This window comes from Cricetulus griseus (genome assembly GCF_003668045.3).
Source record: "Cricetulus griseus strain 17A/GY chromosome 1 unlocalized genomic scaffold, alternate assembly CriGri-PICRH-1.0 chr1_1, whole genome shotgun sequence".
NCBI lineage: Eukaryota > Metazoa > Chordata > Mammalia > Rodentia > Cricetidae > Cricetulus > Cricetulus griseus.
In genome coordinates, this window is record NW_023276807.1 from 138,768,798 (window position 1) to 138,785,735 (window position 16,938).

At 39.7% G+C, this 16,938-nt stretch overlaps 1 protein-coding gene across 1 annotated transcript in view; it reads left to right on the plus strand.

Moving 5' to 3' along the window:
* The first annotated feature begins 2,550 nt into the window (after nucleotides 1-2,550).
* Nucleotides 2,551-16,938, plus strand: part of Atp10d (ATPase phospholipid transporting 10D (putative)) — a 103,035-nt gene continuing 88,647 nt past the window's right edge. Inside the window, 2 exon segments of the mRNA XM_027390841.2 lie at nucleotides 2,551-2,927; nucleotides 2,929-2,961. Of these exon segments, the coding sequence (XP_027246642.2) occupies nucleotides 2,566-2,927; nucleotides 2,929-2,961 (395 nt within the window). The 5' untranslated portion in view covers nucleotides 2,551-2,565.

Genomic DNA, 16,938 nt, shown 5'->3' on the forward strand with positions numbered 1-16,938 from the left:
TTCGAAGAAATAAAAACATGTTTATCTTAAAGTGATAGGGAAAAAAGCTACTTCTTTTTCACGCAAACGTGGACAAGATGTATCTTGTTGAACATGAGAAGAAACATGTTTATAGTTTCATAAAAAATGTTTTCTGATGATTCGTAGTCTACCAATGCTATATTAATTCTTTAGCTTTTCCAGGGAAATGTGAGAAAATAGCACCAGTGAATTGATAGTTGTCATTTTAAAGCAGCTGTTATGTCTTGACTTAGCGATAAGCACTTTGGCTACCTGACTTCATAAAATCATAAAACACTTACTGGATCCGTTTATTGACGGCACTCAGGGCTCATGTAGTGAAGGGTTTTCATAACGAAGATTTAGATTCAAGTGAGATGTAAATAACAAACTCTCATGCCGAGCATTTCCCATTAGCAATTTATTACCAAGCTACTAATAGTGAGAGTTTAAATACTTTCCCACCAGGGAAAGACAGAATATTCTTTAATCTGTGTTATCTACCGTGAACACTAGTCTTTCAAGTCTTCATGAGAAGCACAATAAAAATGGAATGTATTATTGAAACCATAAGAAAATAGACATTATTTCAGTAATAACGGTATTGATTAGCACATTTAAATAACTAATAAGGATCTTACATATTTTTAAAAAATAGAAATCATCAGGAAAAAAGATACAAGTGTTCAGAAAAGCATTTAAGAAATAATAATAGCAAATCAAACCCTTAATCAAATCTAATCCCAATCATGAAACACAATTAAAACCTGTCAAACAACTGAAAATCCACACTAACAGTGGCAATTTACAACAGCCTTTATCTGTAGGTATTAATTTTATTATTATTGGATATACATATTTAAGCCGCAGAAGGGAAACCAAGTCCTTCGGTTTGGTCACATGACACAGACACAAATGGAAAGTTAGTGATCTAGTGTCACTCCTCTCTTTCTCTGAGTGAGCAGTTCTGACATGGATTTTGCAGTGTATTTCCCATAGTTACACTGAAATGTGCAAACATACAAAGAATGTATACAGCTAACTTATATGACAGCTTCCGGAACGTAACGAATGTAATGTGGATTTTCCTCTGAGACATTAGTTCAAGTCATAGGGGTGAGTCTCAGTCTTTGAGGTGCACAGAATGCTGGTAGATCAGACTGAAAGTACTGCAAGAGCCCCACCCCTAGGGATTCTGGTTCAGTTGGCCTGGGTGGGGCCTTGGCATCCAGCTCTCTCATCTACTCTGGTGTGTGGCTAGTTAGAACCACACACTTAAGCATTTCCCAACAGGCTGCAAAAGCCCGCAGTATGCCTGAGCTGTCCTGGTATGCACCTTCCCCAAAAGGCCTCTCTGTTACATCGCTGCCTGGAGGCAGGGAGGAGAAGCAGACAACTAACTGGAATTTAAACAAAACAAAACAAACAAGGACGACAGCCATCCTGTCAGAAATAGTGATATGCCTGCAAAAGTCTTAGTGGGGCCAGGAGTTTTCAGAGGCCAGGAGTTGACTAACCGGGGAGATTTGCCTTTGCCTGCAGAAGGAGGTTCCACAGGAAGCCACACCCCAGACTTTTTTTTTTTTTTTTTTTTTTTTTTTTTTTTTGGTTTGGCTCCTCCAGGGAGGGTGCAAAAACTCGTTTGGCTTCTCCGGGTTTGGGATGCCTTTGTCCTGGTGAACACACAACTAAGAAGCACTAGCATGATCAGTTACTTCTCTCTCTAGAGAAGCACTGGAGAGATGCCAGCCAGAAGCCTGGGGACAGCAGAGCCGAGGAGTTCCTACCTGCTTCTTCTACATTGTTTCAGTGGAGTAACCTGCAGCTGAGTTTTGGGTTTTGTTTTGAGTTGTTTTGAATTTTCTGGGTTTTTTTTTTTTGTTTTTGTTTTTTTAAATGACCTTCCACCTTTTTTATCCTTAAGTAATTTAAAAAAAAATTCTTTGAGAATTTCATATAGTGTATTTTGATTCTGCTCTCCTCCCTTCCTCTGCTCCTCCCAGACACACACTTTCCACTCTCACCTCCCTGCTCAGCCCACTGTAACTTTTCGAATTCAGTCCAGTTTGTGTCTTCCTACTATTTATTCTTGGAGTGGGGCCTGCCCTGAAGCCTGGTCGATATACCCTCTTGCCTCCTTGAAGCAGTTGGTCAACTTTTTGGCGTCCAGACAGGTGGGCTCATTATTTTTTTTTTTTTTAATTTGGAGAATAAAATCTAAGAAATGAAAAGCATAGAAAAAAAAGGAAAAAAAATGCGTGAGCTTAAAGCAAACAGACCCTGGCAGATTCGTGGATAAAGAAAGTCACGTTATTCTGAGTACAGGAGTCTAAAGGAAAGACAAAGAAGCCCAAATCAGAACTGTAGTTTTTTTGTTTTTTTAATAAAAAATTGCTAGTCGCACAACTTTAACATTACTTTTTTAGATTTAATGACTTTACTCTCCAAAACATAACCACTAGGTGTTTCAAGCCTCGGTAAATGAGCACATTGTTCAACAAAATCTTACAGTAATGTAAGAACACACTGAAAGGTCTGCGAACTGCTGTGAGGGTGACCGTCAGAATGGGAACGGACAAGCCCCGGGTCACTGGGACATCTGGGCAGGGTGGGGCCTCTGCTGGGTCCAACCGCTGGAGCCCGGAGCTCCGCAGCTGGCCAGGCCCCGCCCCTTACGTCACGAGGGCGGAACCGCGGGAGATTGGCGTTCTACCGAAGCTCGGCCCGCCTGGAGCCCGGGAGGCCTGGAGAGTGAGAGTCGCCTGCTCCGCCGACTTCAGGCGCCCGCGCTCCGCATGCGGAGCTGGGGAACTGAGAAGTGGGTTTTGTTCTGCTTGTTCAAAGACAAACGTCCGGCTTGGAAGCATAACTCGCCCCGCCCTTTGGATCCCTACTCGGTTCTCTTCTGGCACCTTGGGATCCGTGGTGACCATGCTGTGATGAGCGTCCAGGGAGGAACAGGTAAGAGAGACGCGGATAGCCGCCCCCGCCCGGCCTCTGCTCACTCTCAGTCCAACTGTGCTTCGAACTAGTGACAGCGTTTCTGCCACTTCTGGTCCGGGAGAGGACTTGAAAATGGAGAAGCGATCACACCATTTCACTAATTTGATTTCTACAGGACAGTACCTTTTTTGAAAACTGGCTTTTGTAAAAAGATGGGCTGTGCACACGCTTGCGCCTTCACACAGGCGTGCACACATTTGTCATTCCGTTTCGAAATCTAGTAGTTTAAAGCAGCTTGGACTGTCTGCTCCCCTCCCCCTGGTAATGAAAATGTTGGTGCTTTCTCCCAGAGAGTAAACCGCGGGTTGGTCCCTAGGGAGGGAAAGGTATTTGTGTGTTTGTGTTGGAACTTGTGAAACTGTTTTGAATGGAATACTAAGAATAATTAAACAAGAAGATGTCCGCATTCTTTCCTGCATACTCCAACTTTGGAGAACTTAGTTGTTCTTTGGGGGCACGCTTCATCTGACATCATAAAACTTGCTTTATTTCACCATGTGAAATAAAAAGATGTGGGCTAGTCAGTGCATTCCTCCAACCTGAGAAACTAGAAGTCTGGTTTGGGACTCTATGCCTTTGGAAGGAATATATTCTAAGGGCTCTCATTCGGGTATTTAGGATGGGACTACTAAAATTCCTCCTGGCTTCGTTTCAAGACCAGCTGTTGCAACTATTCAAATGGAAGAAGACAATTCCATGGGCTCAGAGCAAACCTCTCACTACAGTCAACCTTGAAAGATGCTGCAAGGAGGAGAAGGGCTCCTTCTGGTCAGTGTTAGTGTAGCCACATTACCCAGTGCTAGGCCATGCTTCTGTGAGGAATGCATCAAAGAAAACAGCAACAATGACGACAAACCCTCCTTACTTTCTTAAGAGCAAAAATGAGGCACATGAGCTTTGTAGAAGAGTGGTTAGTTCAGTGCCCTGCAAACGATCCAACTGCAATCCACCCCCAAAGATAAAAAGGAATTCTTACAGAGTTTTAATCTCACTCAGATGTATTTTATAGTCCTCCATCCATTAGCTTGTATGTATCAGAATGAGATCAAACTGTTGAAAGAAGTTAATGTAGAAAACAGAAGAATTCATCAACCATCACTTTAGTTAGCCTTACATCTGTTGTGTGTGTGTGTGTGTGGGGGGGGGATGCAAGTTCCCCATTCTGTAACAGGATGTGGGGGAATGTTTGACCTTCCTGTAACAAAAGTTAAATGCTTCTCATCCTTAGTGACTAAATAACTGATTGGTTGTTTTTTTATTTTCAGTAAATGGAGGGCAAATGCTTATGATTTGGCTATAATTTATTATGGGATTGATGACTCATCTATTGGACAGCCAGGCATTTTAGTATCAAGTTTTAAAAGAATTTAAAACAATGTTCACATATTAAAGTCTTCGTCCCATATGTGACTTACTGTTTAATTAAGGTGGATATCCTCCTCCCCCCATGACTTCTTTTATTAATACCACAAGCAACATCATTGGGGGACACTGAACAATGCATCAGTGAGGACACACAGAACAGATCTCCAGTGCTTAAGCAAGGACAGTTTCCTGCCTCAGGAACTGAGTGCTGGTCACAATCACCACACATGGTTAACAGATACACTCTGGAGTAGCTTTCCTGGGTACCCACACATTCAGCATCCAGCTGAGCTCAGAAACGATGATACACAGCATGTGCTGTCTATAATAAGGGCGGTTGTGGGAACTGTGTAAGAGAGAGCTGAACGTGTTCCACCTTCTCAGACAAAGTTTTTATTAAGAGAGTAACTGTGTTTTTATTGATTACCAAGATAAATTACTAATCTAGAAAATACAAATTAAGCCTTTAATCCCAACACTCGGGAGGCAGAGGTAGGCGGATCTCTGAGTTTGAGGCCTACCTGGTCTACAGAGTGAATTCCAGGACAGCCTCCAAAGCTACACAGAGATACCCTGTCTCGAAAAATCAAAAAAAGAAAAAAAAAAAAAGAGAAAATACAAATTAATGCCACAAAATCAAATCTGTGGCATTATCACCCATAATCTCTCTTATCTAAATAAAGATTAAGGGGGCTGTGATCAAGCTGCTGATAGCTCAGAAGGTACTTGTTTCACTTGTGTCAGGCTGTGATTGAGTACAGTAGTCCTGATGCCCTGTTGGACACGCCATTTGGTCATGGTCAATGTGAATGAGCTGAGGACAGGGATGTGTGAGTGAGATGTTGGCATTGTAAGGATATAGTAATGTTAATAGGTAGAGGACAGGCGAGCAGACAGTGCAGAACTCATAGGGCCACTCAGGGATATGGCTCATAGAGTTGAGATACTGTTCTTGCCAGACACATGCTGCTGTCGTCACAAAGGAGCACTGAAAGATGCCTTGGGAAACGTTCCCTTCCATTGGTCATCATTGGAAAATTAACCTGAGGCTCATTACCCCATTTTCCTGGGAGAGTCCCTTCCTTTTGTCCCATTCCAGTGTCTCTCTCACACTTTTTTTGAGAAAAATCTAAAGTTTTGTACCATATTAACTCTTCTCAAACATCTTTCATGGTTTCTCATTTCTTCCAAACTAAACATAAGGTCTTCACCTCAACACTTATAACTTCACTCTGGTCTGCACGTAGACCACCGTTTTCATGGTCCATCACTCTCTAGCAGGTACGGGAGCTCTGGTCCACATGCATATGACCATTTTCATGGCCCATTACTCCCCATCCATCACTCCAGCTGTACAGAACAGCTCAGAGTTACCAAAGCCTTTCTAACTCCCTCCTTTCATAGTATTGCTTTTTCAAAGTCTAGAGCTTCCTCTTATCAGGGTTCTAACAGTCAGTCTATGCTCACTTAAAAAATGCTCTTTTCTGGGAAGCCTTTCTTCCTTTCCATTCTTAGACCTCATACAGTGATTTTGTTTTTTCCCATGGAACTTTTTGTTTCCCTGAATTCACACACTGTGTGGTTACCCTTATTTAATTTTTAAAAATCAAATTGGCTATTTTCATCACATTTTAGGGCTTTTTACATTCACCACCAATGTGGTACCTGGGACAAAGTCAAGTAAGTAAACCAGAGAAGATAAGGGGAGATTTTTGCCTGTCTGTTTTGTGCCCTGGTTGGTTTCTGGCTTATAGTGGGAACATAGAGAAAAATCATTTTCATGAATGAATTAGTGACAGTGGACTAGACACAGTGAGCTATATACTCATCATTAGAAAACCTTGGGAATAGATATTTCATTTAATAATCTTGGAAACAAAGGCTCAGAAAGGTTATTGCTTTTCATAAGTGGCCAGTCTGAAACTGTTGGCAGAGTTTGTGTTCTTTCTTACAGATGCATTTGATACTATTTGAACATGGCTGATTACAGTATCAGTATTAATTCAAGGTCGATATGTTGACTCTCAGGACTCCATTTTATAATTCCATGAAGATAACTTACCTTTCTTCTTTTAACATTTTTAGATACCCAATGCAACCTTTCTTCTAAAGCCTCACTTTAGAAGAAACTTGTATTAAAAATTGCATGTCAGTTCTTAATATCACAGCATCTCTAGGATTTGTAATGGGATGAGGACAACAGAAGCGTTCAGACTCTTAAATAAATATTAGATATACATAGCACGTGCAATAAAGGGGGGGGGTAAAATAAATCACAGCTCAATCACCAAAGAGGGCTTTTGATACTTCTAGCTCTATGCCATCCAACTTAACTGTTCTTGTTGACTTCCTTTTTGTTGGTGTCAATAAATTGATCCATTTATTGTAGATAGGGGATGGTAGCATTACTGGTCTTTCAGTTTCTTTGGTTTTCTGGTGGCACACTTGACTGTGACAGCAGAGGTGCTATGGTAGGGTCATGCCTACCACCCATCACTTTCATGTAGGAAGCAGTGCCAGATACCTGTGGCCCATTTCTTTTGTTTGGCCTCGTGATAGTAGAAGTAGCTATTCTTGACCTGCTGTCTGGTTTCACTTTTTATCATTTTTTGCAGGAGGCACTGCAGCAGGTTCCATATTTACCAATGATTCTGAACTTCTTGGTACATGTAGCCTGTCACTGTGACGTAGGCTCAAGCCCGAGAGCTTGCTGACTTCTGTATCATACTGTTTAAAACTAGATCTGTCCATTATTAGGGTTACATGCCACACTAGTCATGCTTAGCTTACAGGCCTCAGAGACAATTGGAATATGTATGTTGAGACAGCTTAAATAATTGGCATATGTAATCCAATCTTCAGCAGCATTATGTCATGTATTGAAGTCAGTTTTCATCATTGAGGAAGAATGTTTATCCATGTAATGTTTATAACAGACTTAAAATCAGCCTATAACTTCCGAAACCAAATCATTAGGTTTTAGGAATTAAGGTTTTCATCCACTGTACTGAAATGCGTTAGTGATAGTTCAACAAAATAAGAGAAGAAATGCCTGTCTTCTTCATTATGTGTCCAGGAATGCCAATTGCCTTAAGGGTTATGTTTTAAATTTGAGTCTTGATATGCTCATTTGATTCATATGTAATATAGATATAATATATTACAATGCATAATATATTATAATTGTATTTATATATACATATATATAAACAGATAAGGATAATAATCTGTCGAAGACCCTTAGAAAATATTTGATGTCATATGTTGTTATGACATCTAATTTTTCTTTTTTTTAAAGATTTATTCATTTGTTACATATACAGTGTTCTGCCTACATGCCAGAAGAGGGCACCAGATTGAATCGTAGATGGTTGTGAGCCACCATGTGGTTGCTGGGAATTGAACTCAGGACCCCTAGAAGTGCAGTCAGTACTCTTAACCTCTGAGCCATCTCTCTATCCTGAAATCTAATTTTTCAAGAGTATATAGTTTTTAGAGACTTAATAATTTCCTTTTTAGCTATGAAAATAACTCATCTTCCTTATTTACTATGTTTTCTTTCATCATTCCTCAATTATTTTCCTTTGCTGTAAATATTTTTATTTTTACTCATACAAAAATAATATTTCTGGCATATAAGGAAAATATTTTGATGTTATTTTAAGAATAATATACACAGGGATGAAAATGCTTAGCTGCATTAAAAACAACATTGGACAATCCTCTGTGAGGAAGATATAAGTGATAAGTACGACTTGAATTGCCAGGTTATAGTTTTCATAGTCCCTAGACCTGGGGCATTGATTTTGGTTGAACTTACTAGAAATGTAATTTCTTAGCCCCTACTACAGACCTCCTGAGTTGGAAACAGGATGGCCTGTGCCTGGCAGGAAAAAAGACTGAGCCAGTATTTTCTAAGCGCTTCCTGAGAGTATGTTTTGGGTAAGTCAGGTGACAGGCCAGCATAATTGCTGGGCTTTCCCAGGCAGGCCTGTCAGTCTCAGAATTGGCAAAGCCTTCCTCTGGTCAGAGTGTGAATGTTGACAGTGTGTGTGAGTATGATGAGTGTTTATAAACTCAGTGTGTGTAAAAACTAGCAACTGCAGCTTCTTCCTTCTGCATGTCTACAGCCTGAGACTGCTGGCCTACAAAGACTGAGTCTAGCTAACTCCTCCCACTGAACTGTATATGATAAACAGGCTGAGGTTCCAGGTGGCGTGTAGTTGGTGCCACATCATCAGAGTATGCATGGTCACCTGAGCCCAGCTTTTCTGTGTGCAAGTCTGTCCTTTCTTCATTACCTCACTGCCCCTCGTCAGGCCAGGGTGCCAAGCCTCACAGGTTGCAGCACTACCTTTATGTTTCCATTGAGCTGAGTGAAAACACTACTAATTTAATACCCCCAAATTTATAAAGCAATCAAAACGCAATGTCTAATTCTTAAAGATCTTGTTGACTAGTTTTATGTCATTTGCTTCCTGACTGCAGATTCCTATTACAAACAGAAGAAAACTAAATGCTGTTGTGCTTGATAATAGGAAGTTCCTGTTAAGTAGAATTTAGCATATAAGCTTTTTCAATGTTAAGCTGGCACAATGCTGATCATTAACATAGCCACACTAGTTGGAGACGTGAGTATGTATATTATCTTTTACTACCGAGGCAGTGTCCTTTTATACTGTTCATGAGATTTTTCTTAAAATGGGAAAAGTAAACAAAAACTTAATCGGGAAGTGGTGGCGCATGCCTTGAATCCCAGAATTTGGGAGGCAGACACAGGCAGATCTCTAAATTCAAGGCCAACCTGGTCTAGAGTGAGTACCAGGACAGCCAGGGCTACACAAGGAAACCCTGTCTCAAAAAACCAGAAACCAAAACAACAACAACAAAAATATCTCCCCCAAACCTCAAAATGTAAAGTATTGCATCTATCCACTCACCGTCCCCCACTCCCCCACACACTCCCAATAGTTTAAATGTAGAAGCATTTTATTAACTTCTGGTTATGCAGTACTCCATTATAAGTAGGTTTCACAATTACAATAAGTAATATACTTGGGGTTGAAGTTTATTTTAGTCTTTAAAGATAAAATGAAGGTCTATTTCATAATTCTGGAATAAACGTGATAAAAATAGAGGTCATAAGAAAGACACTTAAAAATATCTCAAAGTTAACCAGTATTAACATTTTCAAAATATTTTCTTATAAATTTTATATAGTATATTAACTTCTGTGTGCTTTTTCAGGTTCTTTTCCAAAATATATTCCTCATGTAAATATTTAAATCATAAATGAATAATTTAAGATATGGACTTTCATAAGAGATGAGTTTTAAAGCAGATTAGTATGATGATAATAGAACATATTAGGATGGTATTCTAACGGTGAGGTGGATCTCACAAATGAGCTCCAACTTTAAATGAGTTCATGTCTAAATAAAGCTTTTTTTGTAGTATCATATTCACACATAATTTTAGCAGTTGTAGTAAATCTCTTATTCAACTTGACTTAAATAATTGCTGGCATTACTAATAAATAAAGGTATAGCTAGGAATAATAAAAGTTCTCTTGGATATGTGGTAGCTGAGGTGTAACAGGATGTGAGCAGCCGCTTGCTTTGTGATTCTGGGTAAAGTCAGTCTCTCTGAACCTCATTTTTCTCCACTTTTAAATAAAATATTTTGTTGGATATTTAAAATTATTTCCAAGTATTGAGTTTTTGAGTTTCCAAGCCTTGTCATCTAAAAATAATATTTCTGTGTGTGTGTGTGTGTGTGTGTGTGTGTGTGTGTGTGTGTGTGTGTGAGAGAGAGAGAGAGAGAGAGAGAGAGAGAGAGAGAGAGAGAAAGAGAAAGAGAGAGAGTGTGTGTGTTTATGTACATTATGTGCATGCAGACTCCTGTGGAGCACAAAAGAGGGTGTTGGATCGCTGAAAATGGAGTTACAGGGGTTTTGAATGCCAGGTGAGGTTGATAACCCTGGAAATCAAACCCAGGTTCTCTACAAGAGCAGTAAATGTTCTTAACCACTGAGCCATTGCACCAGCCCTAAGCCTTATGGACTTTAAAACACTTTTCCGGAATAGCAGACACATCAATCTTTAACAATTAATAAACATTCCTGTAATAGTATAACTACCATTTATTAGTCTTTTATATTCAGATAGCTTGCATTCTTATGAACTCCTAATAACAAGCCTATAGGGTAGGTATTATTATTTGTCTTTTATGGAGAAACTGAGGGTTTTAAGAAATCCTGCTGGGGCTGAGTGATGGAGTCTGAATTTGAACAGTTAATCAGTTGTAAGTGATTAAAAACAAAATCCATGTGCCCGGCTAGCTCAGTCGGTAGAGCATGAGACTCTTAAAAACAAAATCCATTCTTTCCATTCTGTCACTATCCCTCTGTAAAACAAGAGAGGGCTTGTGTTGACCCTGGGTTCCTCAGCTTCATTCTTGATTTAGGGTCTCATGAGGGATGATTTTGTGTACTGTAGGATATTTGACAGCCCCCTTGCCTGTGGTATACATAACAAAAAGTGTCTCCAGATATTGCCAATCTGGCCCCATTTACATAATCAGTAGTCTAAAGATGATCAGAACTGCCTACTCTGGCAAAGGTGAGATGGCTTTAAGCCATTTTAAGGATAAAGATGAAATTGATCAAACAGATCTCTGGCAAAGGACCTGCTCATTCCTTCAATACTTGCCATAATTCATTAGCCTTCATTCTCTTGAAGTTTGTTCTGTTTGAAGAGAATTATTGCTAAGATGCATAATATAACCCCCTAGGACTTGATAGACAGTAGTTAATGTATTTAGAAGTAGTGCATGCCTTTAATCCCACTGCTAAGGTGGCACAGGTAGATCTCTGTGAGTTCAAGGCCAGTCCACAGAGAGAGTTCCAGGACAGGCTTCAAAGCTACACAAGAAAAACTGTCTTGAAAAAACAAAAAAGAAAAAAAAGAAATAAATTAAAAAATAGTCATTGGATACCTGCTCTGTTCCATCATTGTTCGGTTACTGTGAGAACAATGAATGAGATGCCTAAATAGGGAGGGATGTTATTAATAAACAATGTTAGCAATGTTAGTCATTGCTCTTTATCTTCATAATACTAATTTCAAGACTGTCTTTGTAACCACAGTCCAGGGTGTTTACCATAGTTTATTTGTATGTGAGCATGCACAGGTGCTGTCTCTCTCTCTCTCTGTCTCTCTCTGTCTCTCTCTGTCTCTCTCTCTGTCTCTCTCTGTCTCTCTCTGTCTCTCTCTCTCTCTCTCTCTCTCTCTCTCTCTCTCTGTCTCTGTCTCTCTCTCTCTCTCTCTCTCACACACACCATATAAAGCAGGAGTTTGCCTCCCTTTAGGGTGTGTGAGGAAAGAAAGCCCAGCAGGAGCCTTGCATTCTGCCAGTTTAACAAGATCTTTCAGTTCTAGTTTTCAAAGAGAACACTTCTGTGTTCTTATTTCCTTTCAGAATTTGTTTATTTATTTATGATTGGTATTTTAATGTTCTTTTCTACTCTGAAACCCGCCTGGCCACTCTTTGTCTCATGGCAGCTACTCTCTGAGGTTTTGGTTAATGAGGGAACCTCATGGGGCTCATGGCTGGTCCCTTTTTTAGACTGTGTACTCCTGCAGGCCAAGAATCATGAAGTTGGTGCAGGACATTGGCTTCAGGGCCTGGCCATCCCGAGTGAGTTTTTCAGTACCTATTTACCAAATGGGGAGAAGGGCGGAGGTATCTGAACAGCAGGCAATGACTGTATTAAGTCTGACTTGTTAGTTTTGATCTTTGCTGTTTTGGTCTTACACTTCTTGAAACCATAGAAGTCATGATTTACTTATATTTATTAAACTGATTTAATAAGTTTCCTCTTTATAACAGCAGCTCTTTGGTGGGGGTGGAATGGGGAAGCCTAGAAAACCATGTGGCACATTCATGGAGCTGGGGAAAACAGGACACAGACAAAGCTCTGAAGGCGCCACCAGTACCTCAGCTCCCCAAGAAGAAAATGTACTGAGTGCCTCGTGAAGGGCAGGAACATGGAGTATGAGTTGCCTGATGACTTCCATTCCGGATGGAATTAATTTTTACTTTCCGTGATGTCTTAAGTGGCCTGAAAATATAGGCTGCTCAGCAGAGTGTCCTCCCTGAGAACTGTAGAACAATGAGGTTTAAATACTCTAGCTATTTTAAAACTTGGTTCTACTTGTTTTATTTCCTTTGTTATGCCCTCCTGCCATTGTTACATGATTAACATCTACCTCACAATTACATGCTCTGGTTCTTAATGTAAATTCTTATGACTCTAGCATGAACAATTAAAGCTGTAGGGAGATACCAGGCTATGCTGACACCAATGGCTCCTGTCTAAAGCCAGTGGGACTAAGTCAGCTTAAGGGGACTGTGGCTGCATTGCATATATGAGGGGTGCCATTTCATTCATTCATTCCCTAGTTCAGTCTGTAAATATGCACTGAAGGTCTCTACTCGATCCGGTCCTAGGCTAAAGCTGTATCCATGAATGAAAAAGACAGACATTTCTCCTCTGATGGAGAAGGGAAACTGATAAAAGCTAAAAACACTAAAAGAATTGTCCGTAGAAATTAGCAGGAAAGTTCAATGAAAAATAAAGCACAAATGGGCTTATTATGAGGCAGTTCATGTACAGACATGATTCTTACTACAATCTACATGGGAGCCATTACAGTTTTCCATTGAGGACATAGCCAGACCTAACTGTGGTTGTAACAGAACCAGGGTCACGGAGAGACCGTACTGTTAGAGACAATAAGGTGTGATGACTTTCAGATTATTTTCAAGAGGCAGCTAACAGAATTGGCTGACTGAGTGATGTGGGATATGAAGAAAAAGCCATACTCAATGAGAGTGTGGAGGCTCCAAATCTGTGCATCAGAAGGGTGAGGCAGCCACCAACTGGCAAAAGTGATCTGTGGTGGAGGCTGGTTGAAGCCTAGCTTGACTGACTAGCCTCGTCTTTTCATGTGTCCGTGTGGAGATGGGCTGCCTTCTCTGCAGTTCATTGCAGGAGTCTGGGTTTTAGGAAGAGTATGCTTAAGAAGGTTGGCTGGGGGACCTGATGGAAGCTCTTGTATGAGGTCTTTGCTTTCCTTAATAAAAGAAACAAGATCAGGCACAGAAAGAGTATCAGGCACAGAAAGAGTATTGGGGGATGGGAGATATTAGATATCAGAAGAGGAAGAAAAATATCTGAAACAAATTGTTCGAGGAAGCTCGAGTTCCCAGACTTGGTTCTCTGATTGCAGTCCGTGGTGACCTGTGGTCTGTGGCTGTGAATTTCAGGTGACTAATCTGGGATGGTCTCTTGCAAGCCCTATCAGACCATGGGCACTGAGACAGAATGTACACACAGTTTGCTGTAACTGTTCAGAATGTAAGCACAACATGGGTTTTTCCAAGAAGGAAATGAGAAAAGCGATGAACAGATGTAAAGAATATGAAAGAGGGGTAGGTGTGGGTCTTAAGATTTAATCCTGTCAAGAAGGAAACTTAAAACCATGTGAGAATTATGGGCAGTAGAAAGGTACTTGACCTCATAGTGGTGGATGGATCACTGGGTATTGGAGTCTTGTTTAAAGTAGCATTTATTTAAAGGTAAACTGTATTTATATATTCTGGATCCTGTTTCAAGTACCTGTGAAAAATCTTCTATTGACTGCATCTAATATTTCTGAAATCAGCAAATACAAATGTTTGGATAAGTGTTCCAGTGAAATCCATGACAGGTATTAAACATGGTAGGTATTGTTGCGATTTTATTCTTATAATATTAATATATAACATATTTGTATTTTATATTTATGATATTAATATACCACATATCTTATTAACATTGAAAAGACAAATCTCAAAAACATACTATTCTATTGTTTTCATAGCATAGTATTTTAGAGGTATCTAGGATCACCAAAAGCAGAACATTGTATTAAAAATAGCTACTTTCTGGCCAGGCAGTGGTGGTGCACACCTTTAATCCCAGCACTTGGGAGGCAGAGGCAGATGGATCTATGTGAGTTCGAGGCCATTCTAGTCTACAAAAGTGAGCTCCAGGACAGCCAGGGCTGTTACACAGAGAAACCCTGTCTCGGGGGAAAAAAAAACAAAAAAAACCAAAAAGCTACTTTTAATGTTTCAGCATGTTTATTCAGTTTTCAAAATTGATTAAGGTACTAGGAAGTCATTTATAAGTATGAATGAGGTTGTAAATAGTACAGAAATATGCTTATTTGCCTGCTTCTCTTCAAACTGACTGATGCCAAGTATCTCCCAAAGGACACACACTCGTTTATAGATGTGATCCCTTCAAGAAAATAAGAGACTTATTGAAGAAGAGAAGCACTGAATCTTTCTGTGTCTGAATGGACTGCCTAAAACCATCCACCCAGCCATCTACCCACTCAGCCATCCACCCACCCATCTCTCCAATGAACGTATCTGCTAATATATGCTAATGGTTCCCAACAAACGGTGGCCCAACTGTAATGTTGTTTGTGAGTTGATACCAAAAAAAAAAAAAATACAGATTTGATAGAAGCAGTAATGTACTTCAGATTTTGAATTTTCGTTTTTTCCTAGACAAATGCGTGATTTGATTCTCTGTCTTGGTGCTCAGCAGCAGCAATGAGCAGCTGCTCCTGCACAGCCATAAAACCACATTGATAAACAACTGGTCTTTACAGGCTACTGCCGTGTTGCCAGCATCCTGTGCATACAGGTATTCAGTAAACTACGGAGATTGTCCACACTGTGTTGAGAAACAGATGTGTTAGATGATGTTGCCCAACTTTAGGCTAATGTGAATGTTCCTAACAACATTGAAAGTGGACTAAGACACGATTCCCAGTAGCTTCGGTGTATTATATTTGACTTGCAACATTTTAAACTTGCTATGGTTTTACCAGACCATAGTCCTCTTATTAATTGAGGAATATATGTGCACAAAATATTGAGTTGGATATAGCTCAGTGATAGAACACTTGTTCAGCATGTGTGAGACTAACTATAAAACTCCTCATCTCACATACACAGGTAAATGTATATACACTTATATTATGTATGAATTGACATATTTGCATGTATAAATGTGGCGTAACATGTAGGTATGTGTACATGGGTTATATGTACGCATATAAATATATATTCTATATGTAAAAACTTCATTTTCATATTAAAGAATTGAAACTTTCTATTTAACATGTTTGGAAACAAAAAATGGCACTTTTTCTATTATAAAATAATACAACTTTCTTAGGTACTTCAGTCACATATTAACTTGTTTCCCCCAAAATAAACATGTTTATTTGAAAAGCCTAATTTGACCCTTCATCAAGAAGCATATATAAATGTGCAAGTCATCTTCATGATGTGTGTGTGCCCGGCGTGGGAACTTCCCTTAGCCTGCTTGAGAGGCTGCTTCTCTGATATATAACCTCAGCCTTTTCTGTCTGTTCCTAAGCATCACGTGGTATCTGACACATGGTGGGTTGTCAGGGCATGTTTACTGAATGAGTTTAGTTTTAAGCAGTCATCTCTAACAAGGTATAAGGGCAATGCACATATTGATCTTTTCCTATTTAGGGCCCTTAAAAAAATAACAAAACTATCATAAATGTTTCCCCCTTAGAGGGATAGCGAAAGTACGACTAAGCTTTTTATCACTTCACCTAACACCTCCTTCTGTGATAGTAATCACGAGTTATCAAAAGTAATTGCTTTATAGCGATGTTTCAAGTGAGGCAGTACCCTTGCCTGGCCTCATGCACATACCTAAAATGTAGATATGCATGCCTACGTGATATTTAATTCAAAAACTTCAATACGAAGAAATATTACATCGCGTTCAAAAGTCCAAGTTTATTTCATTCAAGATCCTACTTACTTTGTGTGGAAAATGGATACTATAGCTTCATTACTCAAGAGCCACAGCTTTCTTGTGAAATAAGCTGGCTACAACATCCTACATTAGATACATCCAGATACTTTTTGTGCTTAGCTTCTTTCCTAGAGAATATGTGAGGCAGAGAAAAGAAACTGTTTTCATAGGTAACAAGATAATCACTGCCAAGAGAGCCATGCCAGCATGGTCCCTGATGTAGCAAAGAAACCCTCAAAGATACCAAGCAACCTCACGGTCATTCCCATGGCATGTAAGATGAAGAATCTGTCTCCCTGAGAGCGCATCCTCTTGCAGAGAGTGTTAGAAATCTGGCCCATAGATAATATAGATTGGCACAAACTTGATTTTTACAGGATGACCTCTGCCGCAGGCATGGCTGTCTCTGATATACAGCCAATGAGACTTTCCTGAGATGAATCCTCTATGTCTCATATTCAGAAACCTTTTTCTGTAAATGTTTCAATACTCACTATTAACCCTGATAGATAAACACAATTTGGAACATAGACAAACTTTGATATTTTGTTAGTGTGGGTTGTAAAAAAAAGGGTGTAATTCTATTATGGTGAAAATCCATCATTCTTCCTTGCCAAGATTTTGGGACTGGTGGTTGAAATGAGCAGAAA